The following is a 27,934-nucleotide window of genomic DNA, read 5'->3' as shown; positions in this document are numbered from 1 at the left end:
TCCACTGTTCTATTTAAACCAATCAGAGACGTTTTTCAAACGTTTGTCCTCCCCGCTAAGTGCGCAGGCTCCTGGAAAGTTGTCTTCACTTCCGGGCCGCGGTCTAGGGCGGCTACGTGTGTTGCCATAGCGACCATTTTGCGTTAACTGGTTGGTAGGGTCTCTCCTGGGGGTTGAGCGACTGCGGGCCAGCTCTTCCCCTACTCCCTCTCGGCTCCTTGTGGCCCAAAGGCCTAAGCGGGGTCCGGCGGTCTGGCCTAGGGATATTCCCCGTTGCCCCTTTGGGGCGGGATGGCTGCGGAAGAAGAGGACCAGGTGGAGTGGGTGGTGGAGGGCATCGCGGAGTTCCTGCGAGGCCCAGACTGGTCCATCCCCATCTTGGACTTTGTGGAACAGAAATGCGCAGGTAAAAACCAGAGTCCGAACCGACAATCCTCTTCTCCTCTCTCACACCAGCGGCGGGCAGGGGGTTGGTAACCACAAATCATCTCTCGTCTCCCCCATCCCCTGTGTCCACCCCTGTCACCAGGTCTTGTTCCCCTCACCCCCTTCTCCACCCCCGTCGTCAGGTTTAGAGCTGGTTATGTAGGAGCAATAACTTTCACCCTGCCGATGTGTTCTTTCGCAGACCTGAAAATGGGGACCGAGGCTCCCCTTCCCTAGGGCCCAAGCGCACGTCCGAGGAACATTAGACTTGAATCTTAAATTCGGTCTCTCACCCTGTCCCGAACGTTTCTGCCCTGGGCAGGTGGACTATTTGGCTGGGCTTCTTCAACAGCTTTCCCAGACTTGAGAGGAGAAGCGTCGGTTTACCTGAGTTCCTTATGATCCCTAGCATTTCGCCTGGTGTAGTCAGCTTAGGAAATGAGAAATGATTCACTCCAAACCAACAGTTAACTGCAAAGGAGGGCTTGTGATAACTCCAGGAAGCCCAGAGCCGGTGATTTTGGTGGCCTGTATTCCCCTTGGTGAGCTCTCTACTCTTGGCTATACTAAAACTTTGCGAGGTGGCGCCGGGAACCATTCTTGGAACAAATGAGGCGTATAGATATGGCATTATATTCCCTGTGAAGACACCTCCGGGTTCTGAGCAGTTCTTCACGCTTGGAGTTCTGCGTTCAGTTCGTGGAGACTTTGCAGCGCATTCGCAGAAAAGGAACTAGAAAACACGTCGTGTAAATGAGTGCCCAAGCGTTATTGTGGTTGTTTAGTCAGGCAAGACTTTGAGGGTAGTAATATTCATCAGTTATTTGAACATCTGTTTTGTGTTGTAAGGTTCAATGGAATAGAGCTAGGGTCAGTTGGTACAAGCTACAGGGAAACAAATTTCAGTGAAGGAAGTGCTTCATGACAGAATGTATCCAAGATGAGTTAGCCTGTGTCAGAAGGTAATGAGCTTCCCGGCTCCAGCAGTGTTTGAATGGATCTGATAGCGACTTAATAGGGTTAGAGGGATTCAGCTATTCAGCTATCAAATGGTCGGTTATCCTGGATGACCTTTTAAGACTTCTTTAAATTCCAAGATATCATGAATCTGGTAAAGATGAAATTCAGTTTGACCACTGAATCTTTTTACTACGTTTTCATTGCTATAATCGAAATTCAAATAGTAGTTATTAAAGGGTTGTTTTTACAGGTAATTTTAAAACAGTGTTCAAAAACAAAATAACTTCTATTTGTACTCTTTTTTTTTTTTTTTGGGAGACGGAGTGTCGCTCTGTTGCTCGGGCTGGAGTGCAGTGGCGCGATCTTGGCTCATTGCATTGTTTTATACATATGATTATTCAGTAAACACTTGTTTTGATTTTATTTAACTTCATTATTTATCTGTGGTAACAAAAATGAACTGGTCACTTTCCATAACATTTACATCAGCAAAATTCCAGTACAATAAAATAATCTGGAACCTATTGTAAAAGGATTTAACCATTAACAATAATATTCCATTAAAAGTGATGAAGAAATTATTGCCTCATATTGATTGAAATGTGTTTTTGTCTTAAATATGAGGTAGTATTCATTTTAAATATTTTCTCAAGTAGGCAAAAAAGCTGGTTTACAATTAATAGTATATATACATGTGGTATATATATATACTTTTTTTTCTTTTTCTTTTTTTTTTTTTTTGAGATGGAGTCTCACTCTGTCGCCCAGGCTGGAGTGCAGTGGTGCAATCTTGGCTCACTGCAACCTCCGTCTCCCGGGTTCAAGCAGTTCTCTTGCCTCAGCCTCCCGAGTATCTGGGTCTACAGGTGCGCGCAACCACGCCTGGCTGATTTTTGTATTTTTAGTAGAGACGGGGTTTCATCACATCGGCCAGGGTGGTCTTGAAGTCCTGATCTTAGGTGATCCACCCACCTTGGCCTCTGAAAGTGCTGGGATTACAGGTATAAGCCACAGTGCCTGGCCAATAGTATATATTTTTAGATATATTCGTTTATATATTTTTCAAAGATAAACCCTAAGAATTCAAAGCTGAAGAGCCAGGTTATAAGAATGATAGTTCTATTTCTAAGGAGTGGATTTTAAAATTTGCATTAATAAAATGATTTGTTTTTTACACTGTGTAATATCTTCTTTTAAATTTAGTTTTTGATGATGAAGAAGAAAACAAATTGACCTATACAGAGATTCATCAGGAATACAAAGAACTAGTGAGTATTTTTTTTCACTGATTTTTAAAGGTAATTAGGCTAATATTACTTACAGCTTTTCTAAATGAAGAAAAATATTTTTACATTAAAAATCCTTAATTTTACAAAAATCCAGTCTACCTTAACAATAGTGCCAGTTATATCTGTCTCCACAGGTGCTCTGAGTGTCTCATTTGGATGACTTCTTATCTCCTGTACTCTACGTAATGATTTTACAATTCTTTATGGGTTCTTGCATGTATTCTTTATATCTTATTCTAATTTTGTTGATGCATCCAGGGACATATGATTCACTTAGTCATGGTTGTCCTATGATTTTTTTGTTTTTTATTTTTGAGACAGGGTCTTGCTGTGTCACCCAGGCTGGAATGCAGTGGCACTATCACAGCTCATTGTAGCCTCCACCTCCCCAGGCTCAAGTGATCCTCCCATCTCAGCCTCCGGAGTTGCTGGGACTACAGGTGTGCACCACCATACCCTGCTAATTTTTTTGTATTTTGTAGAGATGGGGTTTCTCCATGTTTCCCAGGCTGGTGTCAAACTCCAGAGCTCAAGTGATCCACCTGTCTGGGCCTCCCAAAGTGTTGGGATTATAGGCATGAGCCACTGTGCCCGGCCTGTCTTGTGATTTTAAAAAATGCCTCTGGCAGTGGGGCGCAGTGGCTCACACCTGTAATCCCAGCACTTTGGACGCCAAGGCAGGTGGATTGCTTGAGCCAAGGAGTTCGAGATAAGCCTGGGCAACATGGTGAAACTCCATCTTTATAAAAATTACAAAAATTAGTCAGTTGTGATGGCATGTGCCTGTAGTCCTAGCTGCTCGGGAGGCTGAAGTGGGAGGATGATCTCTTGAGCCCAGAAGGTCAAGGCTGCAGTGAGTCATTACTGTGCCACTGTATTCCAGTCTGGACAACAGAGTAAGACCCTGTCTCAAAGAAAGAAAAGAAAAGAAAAGGCCAGGCGTGGTGGCTCATGCCTGTAATCCCAGCACTTTGGGAGGCCAGGGTGGCAGATCACCTGGGGTCAGGAATTCAAGACCAGCCTGGCCAACGTGGTGAAACCCCATCTCTACTAAAAAAATAAATAAATAAAAATTAGTCGGGCATTGTGGTGGGTGCCTGTAGTCACAGCTACTCAGGAGGCTGAGGCAGGAGAATTGCTTGAGCCTGGGAGGCAGAGGTTGCAGTGAGCCGAGATCACACCACTGCACTCCAGCCTGGGTGACAGAGTGAACCTCCATCTCAAAAAAGAAAGAAAGAAAAGAAAAGGAAAAAAAAGGCCTCTGGGTAGCAGAAGAGTTGTGCCACACTGAACTTTATAATCCTGACTTCAACTATTTCTGTTGGAAGAAATACAATTTCATGTGATTTTCAACAAAAATACTAACTTTTAATTTGTGTTTTGGTGAAAGACAATGTCACTGTCTTGTAATATATTATGTGGATTAATATTTGCAAAAAATTCGATGATACTTTTCTAAACTCAATACTTAATATGCAAACTGTCATGTAGAATTTTTCTATGTAATTATAAAAGTTAAACTTTGTTTTTTTAGGTTGAAAAGCTGTTAGAAGGTTACCTCAAAGAAATTGGAATTAATGAAGATCAATTTCAAGAAGCATGCACTTCTCGTCTTGCAAAGACCCATACCTCACAGGTTTTTGCTTTGTGTTATTATGCTAACAAACAGTTTTAACAAATGCCCAGGGTTTCACTTAAATTTGAATGTTTGATTGACAAAGCGTAATATTTTAGACATTGTGGGCGGTAGAAAGATAATTCGTCACATAAGAGTTCTTTTTGAGAGCAACCCTGAAAAATGACACTTTGAGGCATTAATGAACTGATGCAACTCAAAGTGACCTTTCTAAACTCAGAACTAGAATACGATCACAGGGTTTATACAAACTACTGCTTTATTTACATAGATCTCCAATCATTCTGCAGTTGCTCCTTTTATAATTTTAGCAGATCCACAGTCAGTTGCTCCTGCGGCTTCCTTCTCTTGGAACTACTTATATTATCTTACTGGTTGTGTAGTGCTAGGCTGAAGTAGTAATACATATGTTTATAAACTAATGTTTGTTTTTGTTGTTTTTTTTGATATGGGGTCTCACTCTGTTGCTCAGGCTGGAGTGTAGTGGTGCAATCGCAGCTCTTTGTAGAGCTCAGGTAATCCTCCCACCTCAGCTTCCCTAGTAGCTGGGACTACAGGTGCCACACCAGCACACCTGGCTAATTTTTGTATTATTTTTGTAGAGACAGGGTCTTGCTGTGTTGCCCAGGCTGGTCTTGAACTCTGGGCTCAAGGGATTTGCCCATCTTGGCCTCCCAAAGTGCTAGGATTACAGGCATGAGCCACCACACCCAGCTTATAAACTAATGTTTATTGAGGGCTTGTGCTAGTTGATATTTTGAGCACTTGACATGTTTTATCTCATTTAATCTTCCTGACACCTGTTAAGAAACTGGTACTATATAACTTCCATTTAGAAATGAGGAAACCAGGCCGGGCATGGTGGTTCACGCCTGTAATCCCAGCACTTTGGGAGGCTGAGGCAGGTGGATCACTTAAGGCCAGGAGTTTGAGACCAGCCTGACCAACATGGAGAAACCCCGTCTATACTAAAAATACAAAATTAGCCGGGCATGGTGGCGCATGCCTGTAATCCCAGCTACTCCGGAGGCTGAGGCAGGATAATCGCTTAAACCTGGGAGGCAGAGGTTGTGGTGAGCTGAGATCGCGCCATTGCACTCCAGCCTGGGCAACAAGAACAAAACTGTCTTAAAAAAAAAAGAAAAAGAAGGGAGGAAACCAAAGCACAGAGATATTAAGCAAATAGTCCAAAGTCCACAGCTAAATAAGTAGTAGAGCCAGTATCCCCAGTCCTGGCAAGCCAACTGAGTGTCCTTGCTTAGAGGGTGAGGATTGGGATCTGTTGCTACTACCCAAGTAGCCTTCTGCTCAAAAACTGAAAGCCGGGAAGTGACTCATGCCTATAATTCCAGCACTTTGGGAGACCAAGACAGGAGGATTGCTTGAGGCCAGGGGTTTGAAACCAGCCTGGGCAACATAGTGAGACCTCATCTTTAAAAAAAATATAAAAGTTAGCTTGTTGTAGGTTGTGGTGGTGTTCTCCCAGAGTACCCCTACTCAGGAGGCTGAAGTAGGAGCATCACTTGAGCCTAGGAGGTTGAAGCTGCAGTAAGACAAGATCATGCCACTGTACTCCAGCCTAGGCAACAGATTAAGACCCATCCCCAAAAAGCAAAACACTGGCTTTGGCATCTTATTTTCTACCAAATAAACTGTAATTTCTTAGCAATATATGGTAAGAATTGTTTAAGATGAGACTCCACATTGTATTTTTAGCCATGATCCCTTGCTATAGTTCCCCAATATATTATTTTCTACTGCCATTCCAGGTAACTTTCTCTTTTTTTTTTTGTTTTCTTTTGAGATGGAGTTTCGCTCTTGTTGCTCAGGCTGGAGTACAATGTTGCAATCTCAGCTCACTGCAACCTCTGCCTCCCAGGTTCAAGTGATTCTCCTGCCTCAGCCTCCCAAGTAGCTGGGATTACAGGCTCCTACCACCATGCCTGGCTAATTTTTTGTATTTATAGTAGAGGCAGGGTTTCACTATGTTGGCCAAGCTGGTCTCGAACTCCTGACCTCAGGCGATCCACCTGCCTCGACCTCCTAAAGTGCTGGGATTACAGGCGTGAGCCACTGTGCCTGGCCGCCACTTGCTCTTATAGGCATCTGTGCACCTACCTTTGCTCATGCTGTCCCTTAACCTGGAATATATGGCCCCCTCCCCACACCACTCCATCATTCCTTTCATAATGTGAAGAAATCCTCATTATCAGGGCCTGGTTGAAATGCTACTTGTTATAGCAGCTTTGCTGCTTATTCTAGTCAGACCAAGATTCATTCTACTTAACTAGGTCAATTTTAAATTGATATTTTTGTTACTCTACCTTGAATTATAGTTTCCTACAAGTCTACTTGCCCTACTAAATTGTAAGTCATTTGAGCTGTTTTTAGTATCTCTGCACTCTCTGCTGGTAGAACAGAGATGAAAACTTAGTTCTTAGTTCCTAGTTCTCAATAAATGTTTATTAATTTAAATTATCTTGTTATGATGGCCTAGAAGAGGTTGCTTTGACTACTTTTTAATCCAGCACTTCCTCTTTTGCACAACTTTTCATTTGATGATCACCTTTAATTCTAGGAATAGAAAATATATTTTGTTTGTTTGTTTTTGTTTTTGAGACAGGGTCTTTCTCTGCCACCCTGGCTGGACTGCGGTGGTGCAGTCACAGTTCTATGCAACCTCTGACTCCTGGGTTCAAGTGAATCTCCTGCCTTAGCCTCCTGAGTAGCTAGGACTATAGCTGTGTACCATTATGCCTGGCTAATTTTTTAGTTTTTTTGTAGAGAGGGGGTCATTCTGTGTTGTCCAGGCTGGTCTTGAGCTCCTGGCATCAAGCAGTCCTCCTGCCTCAGCCTCCCAAAGCTCTGGGGTTACAGGTATGAGCCACTGTATTTTGGCTGGGTGTGATAGCTCCTACCTGTAATCCCAGTACTTCGGAAGGCTGAGGCAGGAGAATTGCTTTAGGCCAGGGGCTCAATACCAGTCTAGGCCACAGTGCAAGACCCCATCTCTACAAAAAATAAAAATATAAGAATTAGCTGGGCATGGTGACACACTGCTGTAGCCCTAGCTACTTGGGAGACTGAAGTGGGAAGATTGCTTGAGCCTAAGAATCTGAGGCTGCAGTGAGGTATGACTGTACCACTGTACTCCAGCCTGGGCTGCAGAGTGAGGCCCTGTCTCTAAAAAAATAATAATAATAAAATAATTAAAATGTTATGGGTATGCCCACATTAATGTGAAAAAATCTGGCAGTTTCCAAGAAGACATAACAATCTTTAGTGTGTATGCACCTAATAACAAAGCAACAAAATGTGTGAGGCAGAAACGGAACTGAAAGGAGAAATAGATGAATACATGATTATAGTTGGAGACTTCAACACCCTCTATCAGTATCGTTCAGATCCAGTCCTTAGGAAATCAGTAAAGACATAGTTGAACTAAACAGCGCCTTCAGGCCAGGCATGGTGGCTCATGCCTGTAATCCCAGAACTTTGGGAGGCCGAGGTGGGTGGATCACTTGAGGTCAGGAGTTCGAGACCAGTCTGGCCAACATGGTGAAACCCCATCTCTATTAAAAACACAAAAATTAGCCGGGGGTGGTGGTGGACACCTGTAATCCCAGCTACTTGAGACTGAGGCAGGAGAATCGCTTGAACCTGGGAGGTGGAGGTTGTGGTAAGCTGAGATTGCGCCACTGCACTCCAGCCTGGGTGACAGAGCAAGACTCCATCTCAAAATAAATAAATAAATAAATAAACAAACAAACAGCACCTTCAGTCAACTGAATTTAATTGACATACACCAGTTCATCCAACAATCAAAAATACACATTCTTCTCAAGATCACAGAGAATGTTCATCAAGACAGACTACATGATGGGCCATAAAACATACCTTAACAAATTTAAAAGAAGAGAAATCATACAGTGTCTGCTCTCAGACCACAACATAATTAAACTGGAAACAAATAACTGTGGGAAAAAACCAAAATACTTGGAGATTAAACAACACACTCTAAAACTAAACACATGTGGGCCAGGCATGGTGGCTCATGCCTATAATTCCAGCACTTAGGAAGACCAAAGTGGGCAGATTGCTTGAGCCCAGGAGTTTGAGACAATCCTGGGCAACATGGTGAAACTCCATCCCTATAAAATACAAAAAATTAGAAGGGCATTGTGGTACACACCTTCCACCATGTTGACCAGGCTGGTCTCAAACTGCTGACTTCGGGTCTGCCCACCTCAGCCTCCCAAAGTGCTGGGATTACAAGCATGAGCTAGTGTGCCTGGCCACAATTTTTGTTTTATAGAATTATAAGGAATTATGTAATTATACTATATATAAAATATATAATCAGAATAATCATAAAGTATTGTATTTTATAGAATTATAAACAAGTGCCCCTCTTTATTCCTGATCATCTTTCTTGTTCTGAGGTCTACTTTATCTGAAATTAAATTAAGCTACTTCAGCCTTCTTTTTTTTTAAACAACTTTATTGAGATATCATTTGCATATCATTCATCTTTTTGAAAACTTTTTTTTTTTTTTTTGAGAAGGAGTCTTGCTCTGTTACCCAGGCTGAAGTACAGAGGTGTGATCTTGGCTCACTGCAACCTCTGTCTCCTGGTTCAAATGATTCTCTGGTCTCAGCCTCCTGAGTAGCTGGGACTACAGGTGTGCGCCACCACGCTCTGCTAATTTTTTTATTTGTTTTTTTAGTGGAGACAGGGTTTCACTATGTTGGCCAGGCTAATCTTAAACTCCTGACCTCAAGTGTTCTGCCTGCCTCAGCCTCCTAAAGTGTTGGGATTACAGGTGTGAGCCACTGTGCCCAGCCGAGAACCCTGTTTTAAAGGCTATTAAAATACATTTTAAAATTGTCCTTTTGAGACATCTAATCATAAATAACAATGTAGCATTCTTGAATTAATCTACTGTTTTGCAGTAGAAATGGTTTGAATGTGTGGGGAATAGTTTTAAAACTTGAATCTTCATTTCACTTGAGACTTCTTTCCACAGGCCATTTTGCAACCTGTGTTGGCAGCAGAAGATTTTACTATCTTTAAAGCAATGATGGTCCAGAAAAACATTGAAATGCAGCTGCAAGCCATTCGAATAATTCAAGAGAGAAATGGTAAAATGTTGAAGTTAGAAATCTAAGTGCTAAATGCTTTTTAAAATAGTTTTGACTAATTCTAATATAGTCTTAAATGTAGCTGTCTCGTGTACATTTATTTCAAGTTTGAAAGACTTCAGCTGACTTGAGATTTCAGAGTATATGGCTGGGCACAGTAGCTCACACCTGTAATCCCAGCACTTTGGGAGGCTGAGGCGGGCGGATCACGAGGTCAGGAGATCGAGACCATCCTGGCTAACACCGTGAAACCCCCTCTCTACTAAAAATACAAAAAAATTAGCTGGGCGTGGTGGTGGGCACCTATAATCCCAGCTGCTTGGGAGGCTGAGGCAGGAGAATGGCGTGAACCAGGGAGGCGGAGCTTGCAGTGAGCAGAGATCACCTCACTGCACTCAGCCTGGGCGACAGAGTGAGACTCCATGTGAAAAAAAAAAAAAAAAAAAAAAAAGAATATAAACTTCCTGAATGGTATTTGACATCTCAAAAAAAGGAGACCAGAATTCAGTGATACTTTGGATTTCACAGAGTTCAATTTTCTGCCCAGCGATTATGTTTATGAAACTGAGTATTTTTGAATGGTTGTAGTTGTAGTTACTGTTGAGAGGTGTCCATCCTTTTTCTGACTTACGATTGTTAGGACCTTGGTAGGAAGCAGTGGTTCTTTTTTTTTTTTTTGAGACAGAGTCTCGCTGTGTCACCCAGGCTGGAGTGCAGTGGCCGGATCTCAGCTCACTGCAAGCTCCGCCTCCCGGGTTTACGCCATTCGCCTGCCTTAGCCTCCCGAGTAGCTGGGACCACAGGCGCCCGCCACCTCGCCCAGCTAGTTTTTTGTATTTTTTAGTAGAGACGGGGTTTCACTGTGTTAGCCAGGATGGTCTCGATCTCCTGACCTCGTGATCCACCCATCTTGGGCTCCCAAAGTGCTGGGATTACAGGCTTGAGCCACCGCACCCGGCTTTTTTTTTTTTTTTTTTTTTTTTTTTTTTTGAGACGGAGTCTCACTGTGTCGCGCAGGCTGGAGTGCAGTGGTGCGATCTCGGCTCACTGCACGCTCTGCCTTCCGGGTTTACACCATTCTGCCTCAGCCTCCCGAGTGGCGCCCACTACCACTCTTGGCTAATTTTTTGTATTTTTAGTAGAGATGGGGTTTCACCGTGTTAGCCAGGATGGTCTCGATCCCCTGACCTCGTGATCTGTCCACCTCGGCCTCCCAAAGTGGCCGGAAGCAGTGATTCTTAAGCGTTAGCAAGCATTGGAAATGTTTGGAGGACTGCTGAAGCACATATAGCTGCCTCCCAGTTTCTGATTTAATAGGTCTGGGGTACCAATAGTTTGTATTTTTAACAGTGATATGGTTTGGCTGTTTCCCCACCCATATCTCATCTTGAATTCCCACGTGTTGTGGGAGGGACCCAGTGGGAGGTAATTGAATTTTGGGGGCAAGTCTTTCCCATGCTGTTCTTGTGATAGTGAATAAACCTCATGAGATCTGATGGTTTTGGGAAACGGGAGTTTTCCTGCACAAGCTCTCTCTTTGCCTGCTGCCATCCATGTAAGACGTGGTTGCTCCTCTTTATCTCCCGCCATGATTGTGAGGCTTCCCCAACCATGTGGAAATGTAAGTTCCATTAAACCTCTTTCCTGTGTAAATTGCCCAGTTTCGGGTATATCTTTATCAGCAGCATGAAAATGGACTAACACAAACAAGTTCCCAGGTGATGCTGAAGCTGCTTGTCCTGGGACCACAACAACACTCAACTGTTCTAGGGCACTGGGCAGAGACAGATAAGCTTGTACCAGCATCATGTGGAAGAGAAAGTGGAATTCAAAGCCCTATTAACCCTCGTTGGCTTTATCTTTCCCCTGACTCTGTGCTTAAGTTCACTTTCTCTCTAGCTCTTCCTGCTCTTGTTCCCTTATTGTGTACCTGAACTACATTTAACATCCGGACTCAAAACAGCTGAGTTTCTAACCATGCTACTTGTTATTGTGCCATCTCCTTTCTAACCCAGATTATCATCTCTGTTTCAAATTTCTTGCTGTGGTAACCTCACCTTAATTTCTGTGTCTTCCTTAGCTCAATAGATTGCCATGATATTTTTTTTACCATGGCCCATAACCTCTTTAATGGTTTGGCAGCAGGACCTTTCCTTTGATTGTTTCTTGAAGATAAGAGATCTATAGTTCAGTTGTATCATTGGCTCTTAAGGGCCTGGAACATGCAACAATAGGGCTTCCATTGTTGCATGGCAAACATGAGAATTTTGCAGAGCCCTTCTTGGGAAGTTTCCTTCTCATTTGACTGATGTGAGTAGAGACTATTAGAGCCAGCCACCATCATAATCATCTACTAGAATCCCAAGATGCTTTCCCTAACAGCTAATAGCACTGTTGTCTGTGTGTAGGGGAAGAACACCACCCTAACCCTGAAGAATACATGACACGGTGCTATTACTTTGATATAAATAAGTTTGGAAAATAGTCTCTTTCCACTATGGTTTGCTCTATAAAATCCTTTCCTCTGAATTTTCCTGAAAATATGCTTTATTCTGACTTATGGGTTAGATAATTTTAATAAGAATGTTAGTAAACAAATTTTTTTAGGAGATCAGGAAAAGAAATAGTGAACTTGACAATGGCATTCTTTAGTTTTCAGTTTGGAATTTTATTGGAAACTCATTTAGATTTTAATAAAAAGGGAATAAATACATACCTTGTATCATGTGGATGCCTCAGGCTGTCAGTAACAGAACACTCCAGTGAAGAAAAGATCTCCCAGAACAAGAAGTCCAGAGGAAGGGAGAGAAGGAAGACAGGTTCGGGGTTGGTTAATTTAGTGGCTCCGTGATGTAATCAAGGACCCTGACACTTTGCATCTTTATACTCTGCCATTCTCAGGATCTTCTCTCATGATTGTACTCTGGCTGCATTGAATGCAGACTCAACAATGTCTTATGAAGAAATGGAATTATTTCCTCCTCTACATCTCTTTTTGTTAGCAAGACAACAATTTCATGGAAACCCTCCAGTTTTTCCCTCAAGTCCTATTGATTAGGATGGGGGTCACTTGCCTTTCTTAAACCATCTGGCAAGGGGAATGGGACCATTATGATTGGCTTGAACCAATTAGGAGTCACTCTCCTGGGATGGGGGAGGGCCCTGCCTCTAAGTAGTTAGCTGCCTGATAATTCTGCAAAAGCTGACTTCTATTAGCAAGGAAGGAAGAGGGGAATTATGTAGAATAATGACTGTTGTCAGGCCACAGCATGGGGCATTTTACTTACATTTAAACATAAGCCAATACTTAGTTTCTGCTACAGAATTTCTAATACATGTACTTAAGAGTTTTGCTGGCTGGGCACGGTCCAGCATGTCCCAGTGCTTTCAGAGGCTGAAGCAGGAGGATCGCTTAAGCCCAAAAGTTTGAGGCTGCAGTGAGCTATGATAGCACCGCTGCATGCCAGCCTGGGCAACAGAGCAAGACCCTGTCTCAAAACTAAAAAAAAAAAAAAAAAGAATGTTGCCTAACTAAGATCCAGGGGTGGATACCTTAGATTAATGTCGATTATACTCAAAACTGCAGACTAATTTGAAAATAGTTCTAATGATGAGAAAAATTCAAAGGCTCTCTGGATTCTTTTTATCTTTTTGGTATCTTATTAAATAATTTAGAGAAATTGCAAATGAGAGTATTATTTTGATGGTTTTTAACTACTTCATACTGTTGTATTATTATTAGTACTTTCAGTTTTCCTCAGAAATATTATTAGGAGAATAATAGTTTTATATCTTTTGACTGAGCAAAAATGCACTTAAGATTAATGGATTATTTAGATGTCAGTTTTCTGGTTGTGATATTGTACTACTATAGTTTTGTAAGATGTTACCACTTGGGGAAACTGGGTAAACAGTACATGGCAGCCTTCTGCATTATTTCTTACAATTGCACTTACCTCAGAAGAAAACATTTAATTTTTAAAAATGTGTTTAAGGCCGGGCGCGGTGGCTCAAGCCTGTAATCCCAGCACTTTGGGAGGCCGAGACGGGCGGATCACGAGGTCAGGAGATCGAGACCATCCTGGCTAACACGGTGGAACCCCGTCTCTACTAAAAAAATACAAAAAAAATTAGCCGGGCGAGATGGCGGGCGCCTGTAGTCCCAACTACTCGGGAGGCTGAGGCGAGAGAATGGCGTAAACCCGGGAGGCGGAGCTTGCAGTGAGCTGAGATCTGGCCACTGCACTCCAGCCTGGGCGACACAGCGAGACTCCGTCTCAAAAAAAAAAAAAAAAAAAAAATGTGTTTAAACATCAGGAGGATTAGAGTAATAAAGCTACTTCAGAGTGGATCCAAAATCCTACAGTCATATGTGGATAAAGAAATGGAAGGTGGCCGGGCGCGGTGGCTCAAGCCTGTAATCCCAGCACTTTGGGAGGCCGAGACGGGCGGATCACGAGGTCAGGAGTTCAAGACCATCCTGGCTAACACGGTGAAACCCCGTCTCTACTAAAAAAATACAAAAAGCTAGCCGGGCGAGGTGGCTGGCGCCTGTAGTCCCAGCTACTCGGGAGGCTGAGGCAGGAGAATGGCGTAAACCCGGGAGGCGGAGCTTGCAGTGAGCTGAGATCCGGCCACTGCACTCCAGTCCGGGTGACAGAGCGAGACTCCGTCTCAAAAAAAAAAAAAAAAAAGAAAAGAAATGGAAGGTAAAAATTAAGAAGCATTCTGCTAATGTTGTGGAATGTAATAATTATAGATGCAAACAGAACAATTATTACCAGTCCACCTACTTCGAAAGAAGATAAAAGTAATGAAGTAAATTAAACCAATATTTTAAGTTACCTTTTATTTTCTTGGGCTGAAGTTGCTACTTCCCTGGTTTATAATTATTAGACCAACATCTGAACAGAAGCTTCAAGGGCAGAGATTGCTTTATTCATCTTTGTATCCCCCCAAAGTGCTTAGCACCATGGTTTTATTACACATAGTAAGCAGGGCCCTTTTCAATAGCATCCGTTATTATATAAATGAAGACTTCTAATGCTATTTCAATTAACAAAATTATATTTTGTTTTGTGACTCTTCTCATTTAAGGGACACCTTTGAGAGCAGTTTCATTATTAAGCCTAACTCAATGATTTCCATAGTATATTCTTAGACACTATATGATTATGGAAGAGAAAAACATATTAACAAATTTTTGTTGTCATACATTGTTATTTTTAATTGCCAATAAAATAATTACTAAGATATTTCTAGTTCAAGTGTGGGGTTTTTGGTGGGGCTTATTCTGTAAAATAGGAAAAGGCTTAAAAGATGATAGTTAAAAATGGCTGGGAGTGGGCCAGGCGTGGTGGCGCACTCCTGTAATCCCAACACTTTGGGAGGCCGAGGCGGGCAGATCATGAGGTCAGGAGATCGAGACCATCCTGGCTAACATGGTGAAACCCCGCTGCTGCTAAAAATACAAAAAATTAGGAAGGTATGGTGGTGGGCGCCTTTAATCCCAGCTACTCGGGAGGCTGTGGCAGGAGAATGGTGTGAACCTGGGAGGCAGAGCTTGCAGTGAGCGGAGATTGTGTCACTGCACTCCAGCCTGGGCGACAGAGCAAGACTCTGTCTCAAAAAAAAAGAAGAAAAAAAAAAAATGGCTGGGAGCAGTGGCTCACGCCTGTAATCCCAGCACTTTGGTAGGCCGAGGGGGCAGATGACTTGAGGTCAGGAGTTCGAGACCAGCCTGCCAACATAGTGAAACCCCATCTCTACTAAAAATTAGCTGGGCATGGTGGCGGGCACCTGTAATCCCAGCTACTCCGGAGGCTGAGGCAGGAAAATCGCTTGAACCCAGGAGGCAGAGGTTGCAGTGAGCCCAGATCATGCCACTGCACTCCAGCCTGGGTGACAGAAAGAGACTCTGTCTCAAAATAAATAAATAAATATAAAATGGATGATAGTTAAAAAGATAATAGCTTAGGATGTTACAGTGATAGATCTAAAGGTAACTTGTACGTAAGGAACTAGAACAGTGAGAAATACATGTTTTCAATTGAGTTGATACTATTCCATGTGGTCTTTGGTTTTGAACAGGTATATTACCTGACTGCTTAACCGAGGGCTCTGATGAGGTCAGTGACCTTGAACAGGAAGAGATGAAAATCCTGAGGGAAGCTCTTAGGTACCATTCTTCAATTATTTTTAAAATGAATCATTATTATATGATCTGTACATATGGTTTTTGCCCAACAAATATGAACTAATAAAATTGCTAAATTCTCTACTGAAGACTATCAAAATGATTTATCATTTTATGACTGTGAATATATTTCTTAATGACAGAAAAAGTTATTTTCAGGTAACTTATACCAGATCAGCCCAAATGAGAGGGTCTTTTTACACCCCCATCATAGGAATAGGAAAGTAGCCACCAGTGGGAAAAAGTTGCGGTAGACCTAGCCTGACCTCTGGAGAGAAGTATAATGACTTGAGCTAAACAGCTTACTCCACGGCTTCTGGATCTCACTATGGAGGTGGCATATTCTAGGTGTCACATAGTAGGAGGCTGGGCATCCAGACTCCACAGATTGAATAGCTGACTTGGTGATAGTAACCTTCAAGGGAGGGAGGACAGTGAGAGGGGTCTATCCCAGATGAGTATCTTGCTGGTCTCTTTGTTTCCCCAGTTACATGATTCTCAGCCAAATGCCTGACAAGGAGTATGCAGACCACTAAGGGGGTCCACACAGAACTAAGAAATGTTAATGGACATTTCTTTTTCTTTTGGGCCTGTTGTGCCCTGACCTTTACGGGAATTTTGGAAGGAAGGGGCAGTAGTAGCTCCTAATTTTTAAATCTCCTGTGAGAATATGTTAGGTTTAGGGCAAAAGGATGCCTATAATCACAGTGTCACCTGCAGACTATGGCCTTGGCCTTTGGGGTCACTTCTTCTCCAACTATACTACCACACATGACCATCTTCTAGCATCCTACAGTTCCCCCCACTTAGGTACTTTGTCCCACCTCCGAAGCAGAAGAAAAGATCCACCAATGGGCTGGTGGGAAACTATGGCAGGAGCTCCAGGACACAGTGCTTAATTTCAGGGGGTTTGAGTGATTATGAAGAGGGTGGCAGATATACAGGTGAACTCAACCCTTTCTTGCCAGATCCCTCTTTGGATGGCAGGGGCAAATGGGAGCCTGAGACAACACACAAAGCTTTGAGTTTACAGGTTTGAGAGGTAAGGGTGTTTGGTTCAGAGGACTGGTAAAGTTTTGAGTTGGACTGGTTGTGTTGGTTGATTGGTGGCCTGAAAACTGGTCAACATTATTTTCAGATTTTATTTTCCAAGAGCTTTTGAGGGGATATACTACTGTGTAAGTAATAGAACTTAGTTATGAACATGTATAACAGTTGAACTTGGTTACTTTCCAAAATCAGACTGTCTCAGCAGTTTACAAAAGTTGATGGGCTTTGGCACAGTGGTATCACAAGTGCTTGATAATAGCTCAGATGCCACTGGAACAATGACATTTTATTGAGAGGGGTGTACTGGCTCTTATCAAGAGGGATGTAACTGATCACTCTAAAGTGGGAGATTGAAGTCCTTATTAATGGGATTTGCCATTCACATTTGGGTTCAGGATTTCAAATCTGTTGATCTTTGTTCAGCTAGGGTTCATTGAGAGTTCTAGAAGGAATGAGTAGACCTGTATTTTATGTCACTAACTGTATTATGCTGTATGCCTATGTATGTCTTTCCCAGTTGACTGTAAGCCACTTTAGAGCAAGGTTTGATTATCTTCCATCTTTGTGTCTAATGTGCCTTTTATTGTAAGCTTAGGTTACCATGTTGCTTAGTTGAATATTTGTTCTTTGACCAAAAAAGGAAATTTATCTTTTTACTTTATTTTTGGGTATTTCAGAAAATCAAAAGAGGAATATGACCAGGAAGAAGAAAGGAAGAGGAAAAAACAGGTGCCTACAGAATATATAACAGAAGTATTTTATTGCTATTATCTCTTATTAAGTTTACACCTAGTTCTTACTATTAAAATTTATACTTATGTGGAACTACATAATTTTAAGTACAATGTAAATATTGACCAATAATATTAATATATCAATAATTCTAGGTACTTTGTGCATTACTGCTAGCCACCATGAATATTATATAGTACTGTATATACTTAACTGTACATAGTACATACAAAGACAACACAGTACTAATTAATCTTACAGGACATGCATATAAGCAAGAATTATATAAGTCATTTTTTTTTGGCGAGTTTAGGCATTTGTATTTAACTTTTTATACTTTTTTCCCCTTTATTTTTGTCCTGGTAACTCACAGAACAACATTTTTTTTTTTTTTTTTTCTTGAGACAGAGTCTCGTTCTGTCACCCAGGCTTTAGTGCAGTGGTATGATCTTGGCTCACTGCAACCTCCACCTCCTAGGTTCAAGTGATTTTCCTGCCTCAGCCTCCAGAGTAGCTGGGATTACAGGCACATGCCATCACGCCTGGCTAATTTTTGTATTTTTAGTAGAGACAGGGTTTCACCACGTTGGTCAGACTGGTCTTGAACTCCTGACCTCGTGATCTGCCTGCCTTGGCCTCCCAAAATGCTGGGATTACAGGCATGAGCCACCATGCCCGGCCAGAAAACCCTTTTATACTTTTTTTTTTTTTTGCAGACATAGTCTCACTCTGTCACCTGGGCTGGAGTGCAGTGGCACAGTCTTGGCTCACTGGAACCTCTGCCTCCTGGATTCAAGCGATTCTTCTGCCTCAGCCTCCCAAGTAGGTGGGATTACAGGTGTGCACCACCACGCCCAGCTAATATTTTTGTATTTTCAGTAGAGACAGGGTTTTACCATGTCATCCAACCTGATCTTGAACTCCTGATCTCATGTGATCCACCTGCCTCAGCCTCCCAAAGTGTTGGGACTATAGGCGTGAGCCACTGTGCCGGGCCAGCTTTTTATACTTCTTAATATAGAAAGTATATACCCTTTTTTTTTTTTTTCTTTTGAGACTGAGTCTTGTTGTATTGCCCAGGCTAGAGTGTAGTGGTGCAATCTTAGCTCACTGCAACCTCTGCCTCCTGGGCTCAAGCAATTCTTGTGCCTCAGCCTCCCAAGTAGCTGGGATTATAGGTGTCTGCCACCACTCCTGCCTAATTTTTGTACTGATAGTAGAGACAGGTTTTCACCATGTTGACCAGGCTGGCCTTGAACTCCTGACCGCAGGTGATCTGCTGGCCTTAGCCTCCCAAAATGCTGGGATTACAGACATGAGCCACTGTTCCTGGCCTAAAGTATATAATTTCTTATAAGAGTGTATGCTTTATACTTTCTTTTAAAGAGGCCAGACATGATGGCTCACTCCTGTAATCCCAGCACTTTGAGAGGCCGAGGTGGGTGGATCACTTGAGGCCAGAAATTCGAGACCAGCAACATGGCAAAACCCCATGCCTACTAAAAATACAACAGTTAGCCGAGCATGGTAGTGCACACCTGTAATCCAAGCTACTCAGGTGGCTCAGGCATAAGAATCGTTTAAATCCAGGAGCCAGAGGTTGCAGTGAGCCGAGATCGCACTACTGCACTCCAGTCTGGGTGATAAGAGTGAGACTCTGTCTCAAAAGAAAAAAAAAGAAAACTATAATATCTTTGGATTCTGAGGTTGCAGTGAGCTGAGATCACACTACTGCACTCCAGTCTGGGTGACAGAGTGAGACTGTCTCAAAAGAAAAAGAAAAAGAAAACTATAATATCTTTGGATCCTTTAGGTAGTGAATTAGTTAAAATGAATCTAAATTGTGTGTGTTTTTTTTAAACTGTATTATGGAATCCTGAAGTTATCAGAGGCTAAAACAGAAGAGCCCACAGTGCATTCCAGTGAAACTGCAATAATGAATAATTCCCTAGGGGATGGTGAACATTTTACACACCCACCCTCAGGTAAGGCTGAAGTGTACTGAACTTTCTCCAATAATATGAATACATAAACACCATATAGAATGTGCCACTTTCTCATACTTATTTAACTTCAAAAGCCCTGGGAGGGAGTATTGAATGTCTTTGGTATTTAACGTTCTTTGTGAATTTGGTTAAAGAGGTTGCAGATGAGATGCTGACCTGAAAGAGAGTGTATAGTCCCCAAGTTTCCACATGAAGTCTGAAACCCAGAGTAGAGAGCAAAACTCCTTGAGAGAGTAACTGGCCTTTGTGCACGGCTACAGCTTACAAGAGAGGTTCACATAACATTTGGTATTCTCTTCCATGCTCGTAGTTGTATGGTATTTGAGAGTGGGAAGCTGAACTTGGAAAGATAATATCAAATTTCTTTTCTAATGAATTAAGTACAGCTAGAAAATAAGAGGTAGCCATTTTGTTCAGATATTTGGTCAGAAATCGTATCTTTGAAACCAAAATTGATAGGAATCCTTGTAGGAAATATTAGTGGATGACCTTTTCAACATGTGGCAAATCTATTTTCAATATGAACTGATTTTCTATATAAGAAAACAAGTAATTCTGAAACAAATTATGGTCACGAATTCAGTTCATTTTATTATGGATTCCTGTGGTTTTAAATAAATGTCCTTTTCTCAGTTAAAAAAAATATAACTCTGTGAGGTAGATATTATAATCCTTGCTTTTCTTTTATTTATTTATTTATTTATTTATTTATTTATTTATTTATTTATTTATTTATTTTTTGAGACGGAGTTTTGCTATTGTTGCCCAGGCTGGAGTGCAATGACGTGATCTCGGCTCACCGCAACCTCCACCTCCCGGGTTCAAGCGATTCTCCTACCTCAGCCTCCCGAGTAGCTGGAATTACAGGCATGTGCCACCACGCCCAGCTAATTTTATATTTTTAGTAGAGACGGGGTTTCTTCATGTTGGTCAGGCTAGTCTCGAACTCCCAACCTCAGAGGATCCGCTTGCCTCGGCCTCCCAAAGTGCTGGGATTACAGGCATGAGCCACTGTGCCTGGCTACTCTTATCTTCTTTAAAAAAATTGTTTTTGTTGGGTGTTGCTGAGTTGCCTAGGCTGTTCTCAAACTCCTGGCCTGAAGTGATCCTCCTGCCTCAGCTTCCCAAAGCGCTGGGATTACAGGCATGAGCCACTGTACCCATCCCTTCTTTTTTTTAAAGAAATTCAAGGAAGCTGAGCGACTTGTCCAACCAAGATCACTGAACTCTTCAGTGGTGAAATTATGGCTTACTTTTGTCTTCTGACACCAAATATATTCTTCTCAACCTTAGTTGAGAAGAACTTCTATAATTGAGATTAGTGTGATGTTTACCCATTAATTTTTTAATGTAAGTTGGAGAACAACTTTCTTTTTTTAATATGCTTAATTTAAGCTGTTTTAGGTTCACAGTAAAATTGAGCAGAAGGTACCGAGATTTACCCCATATAGTCCCTGCCCCAGTACATGACTAGCATCTCCCATTTTCGACCCCCTCAAAAGTAGTACATTTGTTATGTTGGTGAACTTTCCTTGACACAACATTACCAACCAAAGAGCATAGTTTACTTTAGGGTTCACTCTTGGTATTGTATATTCTGTGGGTTTTGACAAATGTATGATGACATGCATTCACCATTATAGTATCATGTAGTATATGGTTTCACTGCCCTAAAAATTCTCTGTGCTCTGCCTCTTCATCCTTCCCACCTCCTAACCCATGGCAACCACTGATCTTTTACTGTTTCCAGAGTTTTGCCTTTTCTAGAATGTCATGTAGTTGAAATCATACAGTAGTACGTAGCCTTTTCAGATTGGCTTCTTTCACTTAGTAATAATCCATTTAAGATTTCTCCATGTCTTCTCATGGCTTGGTAGCTCATTTCTTTTTAGTGCTGAATAATATTCCATTGTCTGGATGTGTCATGGCTTGTTTATTCATTTAACTGCTGAAGAATATCTTGGTTGCTTCCAAGTTTTGACAATTATGAATAAAGCTGCTATAAACATCCATGTGCAGGTTTTTGTGTGGACATAGCTTTCAGCTCCTTTGCGTAAATACCAACGAGCATGATTGTTGTATCTTACAGTAAGAGTATGTTTAGTTTTGTAAGAAACTGCCGAACTGTCTTCCAAAGTGGCTATACCATTTTGCATTTCCACGGCAGCAAATGAGAGTTCTTGTTGCATCCTTGCCAGCATTTGGTGTTGTCAGTGTTCTGGATTTGGACTATTCTAGTAGGTGTGTAGTGGTATCTCATTGATGTTTTATTTGCATTTCCCTGATGACATGATGTAGAGCATATTTTCATATGCTTGTTTGTCATCTGTGTATCTTCTTTGGTGATGTGTCTGTTGAGGTCTTTGGCCCATTACATTTGTTGGGTTGTTTGTTTTCTTATTGTTAATTGGGTTCATTTTCTTCTTGTTGAATTTTAAGTGCTTGTATATCTTGAATAACAGTCCTTTATCAGATTTTGTCTTCTGAAAATATTTTCTTCCAGTCTGTGGCTTGTCTTCTCATCCTCTTGATACTGTCTTTTATATAGCAGAAATTTTAATGAAGTTCAGCTTATTAATTATGTCTTTCATAGGGTATGCCTTTGGTGTTGTATCAAAAAAGTCATTATGCCTAAGGTCACCTACATTTTCTCCTATGTTATCTTCTAGGATTTTTACAGTTTTACATTTTACATTTAGGTCTGTAATCTATTTTGAATTATTTTTTGTGAAGGGTGTAAAGTTTGTGTCTAGATTCGTATTTTTTCTTTCAGATGTCCAGTTTCCTTTCCTCATTGTATTGCCTTTGCTCCTTTGTCAAAGATAATTGATTATATTTATGTGAGTTTATTTCTGGGCTCTCTATTATGTTCCATTGATCTATTTCTCCATTCTTTTGCAAATACCACACTGTCTTGATTACTATAGTTTGAAGTCTTCAAGTTGGGTAGTGTCAGCCCTCCAATTTTGTTCTTCAATATTGTGTTGGCTATTCTGGGTCTTTTGCCTCTCCATATAAATGTTAGAATCTGTTTGTCAATATCCACAAAATAACTTGCTGAAATTTTGATTGATATTATATTGAATCTATAGATCATGTTGGGAAGAACTGACATCTTGACATTGAGTTTTCCTGTCCATAAACATGGAATAGGCCAGGCATGGTGGCTTATGCCTGTAATCCTAGCATTTTGGGAGGCCAACGCGGGAAGATTGTTTGAGCTCAGGAGTTCAAAATCAGCCTGGGCAATTTGGCGAAACCCTGACTGTACAAAAAAAATACAAAAATTAGCCAGGCATGGTGGTGCATGCCTGTAGTCCCAGCTTCCAGGGAGGCTGAGGCAGGAGAATTGCTTGAGCCCAGGAGGTGGATATTGCAGTGAGTCGAGATCGCATCATTGCACTCCAGCCTAGGTAACAGAGTGAGACCCTGTCTCAAAAAAAAAAAAAAAAAAAAAAAAAGCCAGGAGCAGTGGCTCACACCTGTAATCCCAGCAGTTTGGGAGGCTGAGGTGCTGGATCACTTGAGGTCAGGAGTTCAAGACCAGCCTGACCGACATGGTGAAACTCCATCTCTACAAAAAATAAAAAAAATTAGCTGGGCATGGTGGCAGGTTCCTATAATCCCAGCTACTCGGGAGGCTGAGGCAGGAGAATCACTTGAACCCAGGAGGAAGAGGTTGCAGTGAGTCAAGATCCTGCCATTGCACTCCAGCCTGGGCAACAAGAGCAAAACTTCATCTCAAAATAAAATAAAATTAAATTAAAACATGGAATATCTCTCTATTTGGTTCTTTGATTTCTTTCATTAGAATTTTCTAGTTTTCCTCATATAGATCTTGTGCATATTTTGTTATATTTTATATCTAAGTATTTCATTTTTAGGGTTGCTGTGCTAATGTAAATGGTATTTTTAATTTTAAATTCCATTTATTCATTACTGGTATAAAGGAAAGTGATAAACTTTTGTTTATTAATTTGTATCCTGTAACCTTGCTATATAATTATTCATTTCAGTTTTTCTGTCAGTTCGTTTGCATTTTCTACATAGATGATCATGTATTGTGCAAATAAAGACATTTTTATTTATTCCTTCCCAGTGTACATTTTCTTTCTTTTTCTTGTCCTACTGGATTACGTAGGACTTCTAGTATGATGTTGAATCAGAACGGTGAGAGGGGACATTTTTGCTTTGTTTCTGATCTTAGTGAGAAACCTTCTAATTTGTCACCGTTAAGTTTTGTGTTAGGTTTTAGAATTTTTTGTAGATACTCTTTATGCAGTTGAGGAAGTTCCCCTCTATTCCTAGTTTACTGAAAGCACCATTAATTTTAAGGAGGTAGATTCTTATTTGACAAAACAATAAGAGTATATTGAACCAGAAGCAGATTTGTGAAGTTACTTTGCTTCTTTCTTTGCACCAAGTCAAACCATTTATTTCTTTTTTATATATATGCTACAGATTGTAAGTAGAAATAGCCTCATTTTAATTATATCCATGAAAGCCCCTGCTTTAGGTTTGTCTATGCTCTAGTTTGCTGACCCAAATTAACTTTGTTTTATATACACCTAAGTACATATACTATTTAAATCGTGTCTAACATAATTTGAATAAATTTGCTTTATCTGCTTTCTTATCTAAGTGAAGCTATAGAAAACTTGATCTCAAACCACATATGATTCAGTTATACACATTAATGGCACAGCATAAATGGTAGATAATTTCAAAAGTAATGATTTGAGTTTTTAAAATTATTTTTTTAAATGGGCATATCTGATATTTCAGAGAATCACTTCATACAAAGTGATGGAAGCCCAGTATGAAAATCTGAGTTTGGAAGAATCATGAAGTTGTTTGAGCTCCTGTTTTGTCCTTTTGCCTGTCTTTCCCTCATTCCTGCTAGCAATTGATAGTATCTTTTCTCAGATTGATGCAGAGTTGCCAGAGATGAGATGATCTTTCTTTAGGTTTTCTGGCTGTCTGATCTTCCCTTCCTAGAAATTAGAGAAGCTAAGTATTTTGGCTTCAAGTACTTCCCTTTCTAGGTCTGAGAATATACGTCTGTTCATAATTAACAAACCCAAGGCAAGAACTGTCCAGAGAAAGAACATGAGTGGAATATATATGCTTATATGTATAGGTTCCCCCCTCCTCAGGAATTATTTGAACTGTCCCTTCTCCAGTTCTGTGAGTCCATTGAGGGCTAAGCCTACCTCTGCTAACATCGCTATCAGTAACAACAAGAGTGTTTTACCTCTATCTTTATTTCTGTTAGTTATGTAGCTCCCTGTCTAGGTTGGCTTGGAGTGCTGGTTCCAGCTTGTCTCTTCCATGGAGATTTCCCCTATTGTCCAAGGGCCTGGAGAGCTTTTCTTCCTCCAACGTCTCTGGCACTGTAGTCAGTCTGGTCACTGCTAGAGCAGTGGTCTGCTGTCAAGTTTCTTGAACAGACAAAATTCTGTTTTCTGTTTTAGTATGTATGCTGGCAAGGTTTTTTTTTAAACTGGCAGGATCAACCAGGTGTGGCAAAAATTTTAATCATTTAGAGACATGTTTGCCATGTTTTCCCATCATGCTTTTAAATCTTAGCATCATTTTAATGTCTTTGCTTGTCTCACTGTGCTTTCTTTCATAGCCTATGTATTTACACTGAAAATGTTTTCTCTTTTTAAAAACAATCACCTTATAATAATAAATGGCTCAGAGGAGCAATTAGAATGTTAACCTCTCTCTTGGTTGGCACGGTCACCAAATGGCTGGAAAGTATTTAGTGCTCATGTTTATATGTGCTTCCAAGTTCTGCTTGCTTTAGAAAACTTTACATTTTCTTAATGCACTGGCAGGTTTATAGTTATCTTCAAAACATAATTATAAACAAAAATTATTGACATTACTGGCACACACTCTTGCAATACAAAAAATTATAGTTTTACATTAATTGTTCTGAAAATGTAGGGTGACTTTTTACATGCAAGCAAAAGTTTAGAAACCAATTACATTGTAGTAAGGAATTAGTATACTGTTTATTTGGCTTATGTGGCAATCTTATATTATAGTGTAGTTCTAATCTTTAGACAAGAATTTTACCTTTTTGTAGCTATAGTACTATACAAACAGCAGGAGCGTGGTACTTGTTGAGATGTAGGTAAGAAACTGTAGTTCCAAGCTCCTTAAGGGTAGAGATATGATGTTTACTGTTCTTACCCAGTGGCTGGCACAATATAGGCAATGAATATATGTTGACTGAATATGAGGAAAAACAAGTATTATTAACATTAGCTCATTTTGGTAAGCCTAGTCTAATACTTAATATTTCTCATAATATTCTAATTGGTCTTATTGTCTACTTATTGCCAGAAGTTAAAGTGCCTTTTGCTAATCAGTCAGTAGAACCTTTGGGAAGAAAAGTGGAAAGGTCTGAAACTTCCTCCCTGCCACAAAAAGGCCTGAAGATTCCTGGCTTAGAGCACGCGAGCATTGAAGGACCAATAGCAGTAAGTAAAAGACATCACTTTTAATAACTATAAGCAAAATGGCAAGGAAATCAAACTTCGAATTGAATCAGTCAGTGGGTATCTGTGCTACTTAATAAATGGACTTGAATTTAGAAAGCTCCTTTTCTTACTTGACCCAGAATTTATCAGTACTTGGAACAGAAGAACTTCGGCAACGAGAACACTATCTCAAGCAGAAGAGAGATAAGTTGATGTCCATGAGAAAGGATATGAGGACTAAGCAGATACAAAATACGGAGCAGAAAGGAAAACCCACTGGGGAGGTAGAGGTATGGCTAGCCTTAATATGTCAAGATTTACAAATCGGTAGTGGAACTCTCAAAATCAGAATATGTGCCAGAAAGCCTCTAGTAAATTTTGCTTGCAGACCCATTCCTATTAACCACCTCCTAGTGCAGTAGCTGCTAAGTCTTTTCTAGGAAGTGAAATTGTTGTGATAAGGATTTTTTGAGGCAGAAAATAAGAGCGGTGTCATTATACATTTTTTTCTTATGCTGTTTCTTTACTTGGTCTTCTTTGAGTATGTCAGGGTCAGTGGTCTGTTTCACCTGAGCATTCTGAAATGTTTTATCATAGAGCAGCATCAGTAACCCCAGCCCCCACTTCCAAGAGGGCTTCTCCAAGAAGAGACTTTATGAAGAAGAGATTTAGGAAGCCTAGTCTATTTCTGTCTCTCCCTCCACCCCACAAGAAAGTGCCCCTGATTTTCGTTCATTTGAGGCAGTATGTTGGGAATTTTAGACAAATGATCCTATTTCATACTGTAGACAATTTTTTCCTTTTTTCAGGAAATGACAGAGAAACCAGAAATGACAGCAGAGGAGAAGCAAACATTACTAAAGAGGAGACTGCTTGCAGAGAAACTCAAAGAAGAAGTTATTAATAAGTAATCACTAAGAACAATTTAACAAAATGGAAGTTCAAATTGTCTTAAAAATAAATTATTTAGTCCTTCCACCGAGGTTTTTAGTTTCAAACACTTTTGTAAATCCAAATATCTTATTATTGTAAACACTTTAGGTAAAGGACAGTAGGGAAGGCAGCTACTCATACTGATTAGTTTAATACAAATTCCTGAATGTTTTCCCTTGGAAAGAGGGTATAGAAAGAAACCAGTTGATAGTATGTTCATTCATTCAAACTCGGTTACCTACTGTTTGTGCCAGGCATTGTGCTAAGCGCTAAGGATACAGTAGTCAACGAGATTGACAAGGTCATTGCCTTCATGGGGCTAGTGGAGAAGGCCCAAAGACCAAACTGTTAGAAAGGCAAAGTGTAGAGTCCTACGAGCAGGGCTGGCTAAGCCTCTTTAAGCTGAATGGAAGGTTAATTACACAAAGAATAGGTAAGGAACAACTCAGGTTCTGCAGCAGGAAATAAAGCATATACTGAAAACCTGGAATATACGTATGAGTGGAGAGGGTTAGCATATGAAATTGGAGACAGGTGGGGTACTGATAGTGCAGTCTTGTAGGGAATGTGAGGAGTTTTTTTTTTTTTTTTTTTTTTTTCTTTTTAGAGACAGGATCTTGCTTTGCTGCCCAGGCTGGAGGTAGCACAATCCCAGCTCTGGATTTTAAATTTTGTAATACCAGCAGTGTCAAGTCATTGAAAAATTTTAATGCAGGGGCTGGGCACGGTGGCTGACACTGTAATCCCAGCACTTTGGGAGGCTGAGGTGGACAGACTGCTTGAGCCCAGGAGTTTGAGACTAGCCTGGGCAACATGGCAAAACCCCATCTCTACGAAAAATATAAAAAATTAGGTAGGCATGGTGGCGCACACCTGTAGTCCCAGTTACCTGGGAGGCTGAGGTGGTAGGATCACCAGAGCCCTGGAGGTCAAGGCTGCAGTGAGCTATGATCACAGCACTCCACTCCAGCCTGGATGACACAGTGAGACCCTGTCTCAAAAAATAAAAATAAATAAATAAATAAATAAATAAATAAATAAATAAATAAATAAATAAAGCATGGAAGTTA

General features: G+C 40.9%; 1 protein-coding gene and 1 pseudogene across 1 annotated transcript; one reads left to right on the top strand and one right to left on the bottom strand.

Moving 5' to 3' along the window:
- Positions 1–137, bottom strand: part of LOC104660218 — a 78,763-nt pseudogene extending 78,626 nt beyond the window's left edge.
- Positions 85–26,914, top strand: LOC104672415 (cilia- and flagella-associated protein 36). The gene is made up of 10 exons (XM_010376219.1): positions 85–406; positions 2,590–2,654; positions 4,210–4,311; positions 9,339–9,453; positions 15,544–15,631; positions 17,377–17,428; positions 19,314–19,416; positions 25,795–25,931; positions 26,072–26,221; positions 26,741–26,914. The coding sequence occupies exons 1-10, from the start codon at positions 292–294 to the stop codon at positions 26,840–26,842; spliced, it is 1,029 nt and encodes a 342-aa protein (XP_010374521.1). The 5' UTR covers positions 85–291; the 3' UTR covers positions 26,843–26,914.
- Positions 26,915–27,934: the final 1,020 nt, after the last annotated feature.

This window comes from Rhinopithecus roxellana, chromosome 17 (genome assembly GCF_007565055.1).
Source record: "Rhinopithecus roxellana isolate Shanxi Qingling chromosome 17, ASM756505v1, whole genome shotgun sequence".
In the NCBI taxonomy this organism is placed as follows: domain Eukaryota; kingdom Metazoa; phylum Chordata; class Mammalia; order Primates; family Cercopithecidae; genus Rhinopithecus; species Rhinopithecus roxellana.
This window is presented reverse-complemented; position numbering and strand designations above follow the sequence as displayed.

Excerpts from the sequence above, each read along its gene's own strand:
- LOC104672415 (XM_010376219.1), top strand. The coding sequence starts at position 292 with ATGGCTGCGGAAGAAGAGGACCAGGTGGAGTGGGTGGTGGAGGGCATC. Across the intron at positions 407-2,589 it reads TGTGGAACAGAAATGCGCAG|TTTTTGATGATGAAGAAGAA; the intron begins GTAAAAACCAGA and ends TTTTAAATTTAG. Across the intron at positions 4,312-9,338 it reads CAAAGACCCATACCTCACAG|GCCATTTTGCAACCTGTGTT; the intron begins GTTTTTGCTTTG and ends TTCTTTCCACAG.